At 34.7% G+C, this 11,172-nt stretch overlaps 1 protein-coding gene and 1 pseudogene across 2 annotated transcripts; both read right to left on the bottom strand.

Moving 5' to 3' along the window:
* Positions 1-837: 837 nt before the first annotated feature.
* LOC127074914 (uncharacterized) lies at positions 838-3,394 on the bottom strand. 2 transcript variants are annotated; one of them, XM_051016331.1, is made up of 9 exons: positions 2,668-3,391; positions 2,432-2,465; positions 2,259-2,345; positions 2,127-2,186; positions 1,915-2,004; positions 1,768-1,833; positions 1,598-1,689; positions 1,464-1,511; positions 838-1,212 (listed from the first exon to the last, which is right to left on the bottom strand). In XM_051016331.1, exons 1-9 carry the CDS (start codon positions 3,036-3,038, stop codon positions 1,095-1,097), a joined length of 966 nt encoding a protein of 321 aa, XP_050872288.1. In that variant the 5' UTR covers positions 3,039-3,391; the 3' UTR covers positions 838-1,094. The 2 variants fall into 2 exon arrangements, with proteins under 2 accessions (XP_050872288.1, XP_050872287.1); XM_051016330.1 differs by having other exon boundaries at positions 2,127-2,345; positions 2,668-3,394.
* Positions 3,395-9,296: 5,902 nt separating this feature from the next.
* LOC127136924 (vacuolar cation/proton exchanger 3-like) lies at positions 9,297-10,806 on the bottom strand (annotated as a pseudogene).
* Positions 10,807-11,172: the final 366 nt, after the last annotated feature.

Below are 11,172 nucleotides of genomic sequence, written 5' to 3'. Positions count from 1 at the left end.
TTGGGTATGATAACGTGGTTGTTCAGTTTTTTTCCACCTGCCTAAAATCATGAAATACAACATTCACATCATTTACCATCATCATCACTCCAACAATCACTTTTGATTGAGACATTTTATCGAACAAGTTGAGCACATCCTCAACCGCAAGTCCCTAAGGATCAATATCCAACATAAACCCTAACCCAAAAAAATATTCTAAAATCAAACTAAATAAATAAAAAAGAATGCATCAATATCAATATTAGATGAAAGAATCTATTAATGTTGCTTAAGTATGTATATCATGTTGCTTGACTATAATCTTTTAAGGAATTGCATACATAATAAATAAAAAACAAGGATGTGAAACTTATCAAATGTGAAAGATTAAGGTGTTTAGTTTGAATTAAAAGGAGTTGAAGTTGACGAAGGTGTTTACTTTGAATGAACAATAGTAGAAATTGAGAGAATCTAGATTTTTGCGAGATCTCTTGGTGTTTTTAAAAATTTATTTCACATGTAAAAGAATGGAGAGGAAAAGACTAGTTGCATAGTTTAAAGGAGTTTGTTTGGATTTCCATTTTTAGATGATGTGAAAGGGATATTTTCAAGTTTTTACTTAAGTGTGATAAAAATAATAAATGTGCAATTAACAATCTCTATATAAAAAATTTAATAATGGTTGCATTGGAGTGAACCGGATGGGAATCTATATATTTCTCTATAGTAAATTTGTAAAGAAATGCACAATTATATAATAGATTGATTGATTGTTGTGCTATATAAGTTATAACTGCACACTATATATGCACAACCAAAATAACAAAGTAAAAACAGAGAATCAAAGTTATAACATGCAGCAGTAAATCCCGGTCTCAAATTACACCATTGTTATGTTAATTTAAGACGATCTCGACCAATAATTAGATCCAACGGCTGAGATCATTAACGCAGTTAAAACAGAGAATCAATTTCTCTCCGTATTTGATTAAGTTTATTTATAATGCATTCTTCTAAACTAGTCTTGAAAATGTTGAGGAAAATGAATTTATATTACATATTTATAAGCTATTATCTAAATCTAATCTTCAAAATGTTTTCAGAATTTGTCATCAATATACAGTTCTTGTTGATCCAGGAAATGATCTAGATAACCAAAAATGCTTTAATTTCACTATCAAAATAAATAATCCATAGCATGGAAAATGCATCAGAGCCACTACCAAGTACCTGAAAAATCCAAAACATACTTATCAATCACTCATAAAATTGATTTCTGCCAAACCTGAGACACTCCAATCGCAGTCGCGGATTTCTGATCGTTCAATCGAGATCAACGACTCATATTTCAAAATCAATATATTTTGTTATTTTAAAAATCAATCAAACTTCAATTACATTTGAACCGTCTGATCTCGATCCAACGACTATAAATATTTTAACCGCGTGAATGTGGTATTTTCGTGAAATCGGGACCATACCATAAAGGTGCATATGAAGATGACAAATCAAGAAAAGGATAAGGCCACCTGTGATAATTAAATAAACAAAGGTTATCAGATTATAAATGAAGAAAATCATTCATAAAAAGAAATAAAAGAATGCTAGTTTTTACCAAACTGTAACACAAGCATGGATTATCCACTGAATAATCACAAATGTAGCTGTCCATAACACAAAATAAGCGAATCGAAACACTGGAAATCGCTGCATGTTTAAGAACAACTAGTTGTTAATTTCAATTTCTTGAACATGCTAAACTATAAACTGCTTTATAAAACTTACCATGCAATTCAATGATGTATCTCCAATGAGGAAAACAGCATTAATAGTGTGCATACAAAAAACCAACTGCAAGAATGAAAAATGCAAATATGATTCAATGCAATTAATCTCAAATTAATTAACTTTTTCGGTATCAATGATACTTACAAAATCAAGACTGTAATGATTGGATGTTCTTAAAGGATAAAGAATGAACCAGAAGACAAAGTCAGTGAGAAACACTGCACCTGCACAAATCTATAAAGAAAACCGTTATAAATAAACTACCCTTAATCTCGATACGCAGACAATCTGAGACTATTTTACGGCCCGAATCGTGTAGATTAATATAAATCAAATGAATGACTAAACTAAATTACCTGATAAATTATTTGAAAAATGTAACCCCATACACCAGCAATTTTCCTGACATGAAATTCCTGATTATGATTCTTAGTCAGTTCAGGAATATCTAAAACTCTATCCAGAGTTGGAACCATAAAAGTGCTTACTGCATCTAAAGAAGCACCATTCACTGTTCTTCCTCTAAATTCATTTTGCTTTAATAAACATCCATAAATTGAAAAACATGTTCCAAGCTGAAAGTAAAATTAACAACACAAGTCACTCACATGATATATCACATTTTCATGTAAAAAAAAGAGTGTGAAATTCAAAGTGTTACCCCAAAGTAAATAGTGACCAAAGTAAAAGTTAATCTGTTCAACACAAGAAAAATAAACACAATATCAATATAATATTTATAAACAAAAGATTTTATTTTTTATCCTGGAGACGCCGTGATTGATAGTCTGTCTTGCACAACTTTGGTGCAAAACGTCTTAAAAGACAGCGATCTAGTCTAGGTCTCGATTCAATAATTTCTTCTAGGCAATAATATGCAAAATGTAATAAACTTACTGAGTATAGTAGTAAAATATGCCAGGTCCATCAGCAGCAACATTAGCAATGATCAAAGCTAAAAGAACAATAAAAGAGATGATTCTATAAAGAAGAAGCCAAGAAGGATGAATTCCTATGAGACATGTATTCCAAGCTTCATCTTCATATAACAATCCATCTGTATCTTGATGATTTTCTCGTCTCTCGGAAGATCTTTGTTTGTTGAATCCTTCATACTTGAAAATTAAATAAGATGCTAGACTCATTGAGATTAATAGCCATAGTGCACAAAAGAAGAATCTCCAATTCAACCAGTAACTTGATGTAGTTGTATCTGTTGTCATTGTTGGTTGCCATGTATGGCTTGGTGACCATGTTATGAAACCCATGAATAATGGTTAATTACCCTTTTAATGATGATTAATTAAGAAAAACTAGAATTATATATCCATTCAAAGAATGATGTGCAAATTGTATGAATTTCAATAGCAAAATTGTAAGGAAATTTTGAAACTAAAAGGTTGCTTCATCAATTTTTTTAAGGCTATTACATTTATATTCTTTGCTTGAGATGAGCATAGCCAAAAGTACATAAAGTTTGAATACTTCATTTAAATGGTTCCATATGGAAAGAAAGGTGTGGCATATTAACTATTGACAAGTAAAATTCAGAGAGCATAGATGCTTTGCTTCATCCTTTTATGGTTATAGATTATATGTGTGAGATAGATAGAGAGAGAGAGAGTTAAGTTGTGTGAAGAGTATAACCTCAAACACAAGGAATATGGTGTGATAGATAAATGGCATAAGATGCCTTTTGGATTTGTGGGGTGATTAAAATCACACTTAAAAGAAGAATAGAATATTCATAACTAAACAAGCCATCAACATAACTAGTAATATGCTCATTCATTTATTTATTTCTTAATCATATTATCAATTTATACGTTTGTATCCTTCGGTTCTCGCATGTGTAGAGTCAAATTCATACTTAACTTTTCATTAACGTTAATCATTACTTCATTATTGCTCCTTCGGCCCCTTTTTATAAAGAATTTTCGAGGTAGGTCAATTTTTTAAATAAAAGTGTTTGTAGCACATTCTCTAATTGTTTTTTTTTATGTACTGGCATTAGAGTTGATTGGAAAGACTGGATTTACAATTTATTGTAGTGGTTCGAGATTTCTGATGGAGAGGGGATTAATTTGCAAGGTTAGTATTATAACGCTCAAGTCATTAAAAAATTGAAAATTGAAGTTTGACAAGAAAAATATTTGAATACCTAAGAAATGATGTATTCTTATTTTTAAATAGGAGAACTGTTTAGCAACCAAACATGTGATGAGGTTGAGAAGCGGTCAGTCGTCAGATTAATTTGGATTGTTGGGATAGGGCTTGTGAGAGAGATTAATTCGCTATATGTCAAACGTTCCCCTTCATCGTTATTGGGCTTCCGCATCTTTGGGCCTTAGGGGCGGTCCAGAACTGTTGTCCATCAAGCCCTTGTCTCTACTTTGTAGAGTGAGGGTTTGTGGCATGTCTCTTTGCACGTTCACAAAATCCAGGGACGTGGAAGATTTGACAGGAGGTCGTAGATTTTGTTACATTAAATGTCTCTCTTGTAAGACATAACATGATGCTATGAATGGTTCACGTCTCTCTACGCTAGTCAGTAATGAAGTTCCTACTTCCTTTAGGGCACTCAAGTGTTTTTTGGATTGTTTCAAGAAAATCTCCATCGTTGGTAGTGCGAATTGATCGTATGATCCTCAGTGCTCAAGTAGGGTATCAAAGGCTTATGAAGCGTCATTTTTTCCTTCTGACTCTTATTGACCTGCAACAGAGGGTGTTTATTCTTTGTTATTGCTCTTTTATGGAAATGTTTTTGTTCAAGTGTTGGATCAAGTTCATGTGACTTCATATGTTGGCGTTGTCCTTGCATGTTTGATTGTTCTTTTCCAACGTTTAAATTCTTTAGGGTTTCTTAGACAGTGAGGGTTTGAGTTTTCTTACTTACTATATTGTACTTGCATTTGATTTCTTCTATAACATATTTAATCATGGTTATCGTGTCAAATTCAACCAACAAGGCCAGTAAGGATATTTTAAGGGACTTAGTGGATTCAAAGATATTGAAGATTGTTTCCGCTTTTGTTCGTGAAGATGTTTTCGACCAAGAAATAACTGGTGCGGGTCCAGTGACTGACTAAGGAGTGCTTCCCCCATATGAAGATAAGAGGATATACAGTTGTTAGCTCATATTTTCGACACCTATTAAGAATTACCAAAATTGGAAATCATATGTACAAATGCTTTTCGACCAGGAAGTGGTATTTGACCAGCTGGAGGTGATTCGACTGGGCAAGATTAATAAGGATCAACATACAGTTGATATGCCATAAAAGGGTCTCTTAAAGACGGTTGAAAATGGTTTTCGATCAAAGATTTAAAATTCAAATAAGGGAGGGAACTTCGCCCTCATCAGAAACCGTTAAGAGCACATGTGGAGCATAGTGGATAAATATGCACATGCAAGGCACCACGTCTCTCGACGTGATTGAAGAACCATTAGAAACGGTTATCTCGATTTAGTATAAATATAGGGTCTTAGTGTTAGAAAAAAGTGTGTCAAAGTGTGTACAAAAATCTGTAAATTTACTAAGTACTCGTCTGAAGAAGAATAGTAAATCACATAATGTACGTTCGTTTACACCATTGTTAGTTACTTCAAAGCAATACAAATGTATCTTTACCTTTATTTTAAATGTACTTCCTTACTTCTTCATTTCAAACACTCTTCCTTTGCTTTGTCATTTACAGTCTTAAGATTTCCTTATTTTCAACATTTACGTTACAGTCTTAAGATTTCCTTACTTTCAACATTTCCTCCGTCAATTACAAGTCCTTTACAATTTCTCTCGTTCATATCACCCTTTTTATTAGTTTTCAAACTCTAATTTTGCGCTTATGATTGGAGCATTCGTTACTACCAAAATTCATTGTTAAAACGGTTAGCACATGTCCTAGGATCAATCTGATTGATCATGTAAGTAACCAAATTTAGAAATTTGGAAGATCAGTGGTTGTTTACCGATTTTCAAGGTAAACAAATTGGCACACCCGGTGGGACTAGTGCTAACGTTACGTATCGTGCGTAATTCTGGTTGTTAAGTTTTTTTTTTTTTTTTTGGGGGGGGGGGGAAGATTTGTTGTATGTTATTAAGAAGTGGTAAAATAGCCATAAACAACGAACAACGAACAGGGAGAGAGTCTCATACTAGGATGGCGAATGTGAATGCGCCAGATGCCCAAAACTCTCAAAATCCATCAACTAGTCACATAACGCCCCCTTCTTCTTCGATAGGGGCAAACACGGCCACATCGCATGTGTCCGAAGTATTCCCGTCTATGGTGAGTTCGATGCATACACATTCGATCTCCCATACTGAACCAATTTTAACCTACATTGGGCCTAGGGGACCTCCTCATACTCCCCCACCAATTAGAGATATTCCAAATAGGCCGTTTGTACCCCATGGTTTCTCAATACCATTTGGTAGTCGAGAACAGCCGTATGGAATGCCAACTTCAGTGATGGCCAATTTACAGAATGTTGGTTCTACTTTTTCAAAACCGGTGGTTGACATAAGTTTTCCAGTACAAGGATCTGGGATTAACATGGGTCGAACTAACCAATCTTCAGGTTTGAGACACCTAATACAACTACCTACTCTTACCAATAACTCGACGGCAGCATGTAGGCAATAGATGAACGAAAGCAATCATGAAATAGTTCAAATGTTGACTCAGACTTTGACCATTGTGTTGAATCCTCTGATTCAAAATACGACTCAGTCGAATCAACAGATGATAGCACATGTGGCTCGAATGTCTGAGTTCCTTGGTGTACCCCAGCACCAACGATCTCCTCCTAGAGATTGGGTAAGAGAGGATCAAGAGGCCACTTTTGAAGAAGACTTCACCCATTAACCAGATCCCACAAAACCAAGGGGGAGTAGCAGTACCCCCTAGGATCGAACCACAAATACCCAGGGAACCAAGGATATTAATGGTGAATAGAAACCAAAATGTTGATGATATTATACGGCAAGTTCGACATGACGATGTGGCAGCAGATAATAATCTAGCAGGTATTGTCGAAAGAATTATGGTTCAAAATAGGATAAATTTCTGCCTTAGAAGACCAAATTATACGTCACCTTTGTCAGAGTATATCTTACAGGCAGAAGCACCGTCCAGAACCAAAATCCCCAAATTCACCAAGTTTGGTGGGGATACTGTAAGGGAAAACTGTCATACAACATACGATCATAGGTTTCGATGATGACAAATGAACACCATGGATGAATCGGCATTGTCGATTCCACCTCTACAAAACAAATGCAACATATCACCTATCATATCCTTTTCTATGCTCATCTAAACTGTTATAATTCATACGACATATGTGGATAAAATGTGGTCATGACAAAATGCATGAAAACCACAAAATATGAATTTTTGCAGATGTGCAGGGGTTGAGTCGACCGCAGGGTCGGCGCATAACATAGTGCATTTCCTCACGAGTCAGCGCACGAAGGCCTGAGTCGACAACATGGGTCAGCGCATGAACCACGGGTCAGCGCACGCCGACCTATGGTCGACGCATACTGATGTGTTTTTCAGACTATCCAAAACTGCAGGCTATGCGTCGACGCATAGACCTGCTATGGTCGACCGTTCGTGCGCAAATTCAGTTTTTAAGTATTTCTCACTCTATTTGAAAAGCTGTTAAGTGGGTTGGTTGGTTTGTTACTATAAATAGAAGTTTAGTTACTTGTATCAACAAACATTTGACAAAATTGATTCAAGTGTACAAAGAACAAGAAAAAGTGAAATAGGTGTCCAAGATTCTTCATCTTCATCTTCAACATCTCACAACACATCAATTACACACAACCATTTTTGAAGTGCTTTGTGATTGGTTAAAGGTGATAACGTTCGAAGCCGAGATTGGGGAATTCGGTTCGGGTTGAAGCTTGCGACAGGTTTTTTCTTGAATAAAACCTTTAGGGTTTTGTCCTCCAAGACTTGTTTGATTTTGGGGGTTTTTGGACGAATTCTTCATCAATTTTCAGCTGAGCGAAGGTGATTGAGAAGAGGAAGTCTTCACCAATCTAGTAGCGGATTCAGTGATATTCACTACAACAAACAAGACCTTAGACAACGCTTTTTTTAGCCTTAGACAGCGCTTTAAAGCGTTGTCTAAACCTCCGCTGCTAAAGGTTTAGACAGCGTTTTTTTAAATCTTAAAAGCGCTGTCTAAGCCCCCCCCCCCCCTTAGACAGCGCTTTGGCCAAAAGCGCTTTATAAGACCCTCTTATTTTAATTTTTTTAGGTATACCTTAGACAGCGCTTTTCAAAAAGCGCTGTCTAAGCCCCCCCCTTAGACAGCGCTTTTGCCTAAAGCGCTTTCTAATCCCCCCCTTAGACAGCGCTTTTTACAAAAGCGCTGTCTAAGGTATACGAAAATTTTTGAAGCTTTTGTTTTAAACCACATTTTTTCCAGGTTTATAAACTAGAATTTCTACCTGTTTTCAACCAGATTTTGACAGACAATTATCACATTTTATATATGCCATTTTGGCCTTTTTTCTACCAATTTTTGGCTAACAAATATATATATATATACCAATTCAAACCAATTTTGCCTTAAATGTATCAAAATATATACAAATTTATGTACACATTTACAAGTCATAACATATACTACAAATGTACACATTAATTACACAAATTTATGAATAAACATTGAGCTTTATCATGAATTGACACCACTCCTCTTTGATTTCGTCCACTTGATCCTTTGTATAAAATGCACACTTGAATTCATCAAAGTACTACATAATAATATAACATATTTTGAATTAATTCCAACTATTTAATTATATGAGATATGTGTAAATATAAAAATAACTCATAAGTTAGAAATACATACATCGGTGGGAATCTTTAATCGGCCCAAAGCAAGAGTATCTCGCATAAACCTCAACATGAAATACCCGCAATCTATTTGATTACGTTGTTGAGGACACTACATATGAAAAAAAAAATATGGATTATAAATCCTAAGTTTTATCAAGTGTCATCACTAATATAATAAAAAATGTGGTAATTAAAAATATACCGCCACTTTAATCCATGTAATGGAGTTGGCACCCCTCCTTGAGGTTTGGATATCTCGTTGGGCCCGAAAAGCTTGTAGGACGCTAATAAAATAAAAATGAAGCAATTAGAACAATTCACATAAACTAAGAAAATTTTTGAACATTCTCACTTACGTGTCAATTAGGACCTTCATATCCGGGTATGTTGTCCAATCATTTCCTAACGAGTCAAGATAATACACAATTTCTCGGATAGGATTGATTGCGAGCAACAACCAATGTCCACTGTAATGATTAGGCAAATGTTAGATGGTAACTTGGAAAATAATTATAATAGATGAATTTAGAATGAAATGCTAACCCGGTATTAAACGGTATAAAAAACAACTTCTCCGCATCTTTATTGTCCATGAGGATCCGAAGAGGTTAATGAAAAAATTTAGTGTTCCGTTAAAAATTGTAATTTGACTTAACTCAATCTTATAAAACGATTTATCGAAGAGGTTTTCAAGAAGTTTACGATACCTGTAAAGTGAATGATGTGACTATGATTGCCACAGCAAGAGAACCTGTCTCAAGGAGGTTGAAGTTTAGGTCCATATTCACACCCATTCCCCAAGAAACAGTAACACAGAGTGGAACCTGAATTTTAATATTACACAAGTTTTTATTATTATTCAAATAAAGGAAATTATATAAAAATAATTTTAAATTGCGGTCCACAACAATAAATATATCTCCGGTGTAAAAGATTTTAACGTCACTACAATCTTATTGCAGACGCAGTTTCAACCACAATCTTCTTAAATATAAAAGTTGAGAGTATGTTTATTTACCACAAACATGGCAATTTGAGTGGAAGAGCCCAATGCAACACCTAAGGAAATGTCCTGCAATCATGAAATCAGTTTAGCTTCACTAGAATAATTTTTTTTCCTTTCAATTCAACAACTTTATAGCTTGAAAAATATGAATTTAATCATATCTTAGATGAAAGGATTAAGCATAGAATTGATTATAAGTCTGTAAATTCTTACCAGCTTGTTCTTGAAAGCAAAAATGATTGCTCCTGCATGTTCAGCCGCATTGCCAACTATCGGAAGCAAGATTATGCTGAGGAAGCTCACAGATAAACCCCATGAATCTGATGCATCCTGTTAAGAATCGTTTATGAGAATAAGGAGCTATTTTCATATAAGCTATAAGGTGTTATTATAAGCTATTCTGAAGAGTTTATGAGAATAAGTTGAAACATTACTATAAGCTCTATCAAACAGTCTTACAAGTACTTATATCAGTAGATATAATCAATTCAAACAAATCCATAGTACATAACTACTTATATAATAAACACTTATTCAACAAGTGCTTAATTGAGCTTTCAAAATTAGATCTAAACAATTTAGTTGAATTACCTCAATTGTATCCACCACATATTCAGACAACAAAGCAATGAACACAGTCATTCCAGCCAACCAAGCAAATCCACTCCAGAATCCAATCACAGCCTCTTCTTCTGCTCCATTGTTCTCACCTTCCCCTTCCTGTTCGACAAAGTGCATAACAAATTAGAATTGCAACAATTTTAACAATTTCAACATTTTCATATACAGCTGAGTTAAGAAAACATACATCTTCCGCTTCAAATAATTGCCTATGCGTCCATAATTGAAAGATCAAATAAGCAAAATACGCAACCAGCATAACAATGCTAGAAGCTCTCGACAAATACAGCGAAGTACGTGAATAGCAACGGAAGCAAATGGCATAACAACGCCAATAACAACATCAACGAGTTCACATCCGCTTGTCTCTGCAAAATTATCAACATTCAAAATTTCCGTAATAGAAAACAAAAAAACTTCGAAATTGACTTCTAAGGACTTACTCTGTCGTATTTCTGCTCCTCTCCAATATTCGCAATTCCACCGCAAAGTAGAGAAGTTCCGAGAACAAGAAGAAGATTCGAACAAGAAGAAGAAAATTCCATATATACCTATAACTATACCTATAACTATATTAGAGTTCGTTCAATCATTTTATGGGAGAAATCTTGTTCCTTTAGAATGAAAGTGAGATGAACAACACTTTCACAGTTAAAAAGAAATGACGTTCTGAAACCGATTCTTCAAACACTTTCTGGTATTGAAACCGAATGATTACAATGTATTCTCGTTCGCTGTTAGGGTTCGCTGGAGGGGTTTAATCGCAGGAGGGAAAACAAAAAGAACTGAGAACGAAAATAGAAGTCTGAAATTTAAATTTAATTAGACCTTAGACAGCGCTTTTGTGGAAAGCGCTTTCTAAGATATGCCTTAGACAGCGCTTTCCAAAAGCGCTTTCTAAACCCCCACCT

This window comes from Lathyrus oleraceus, chromosome 4, assembly GCF_024323335.1.
Source record: "Lathyrus oleraceus cultivar Zhongwan6 chromosome 4, CAAS_Psat_ZW6_1.0, whole genome shotgun sequence".
NCBI lineage: Eukaryota > Viridiplantae > Streptophyta > Magnoliopsida > Fabales > Fabaceae > Lathyrus > Lathyrus oleraceus.
The sequence above is the reverse complement of the archived record's forward strand: the minus strand, read 5'-3'. Positions and strand labels throughout refer to the sequence as shown.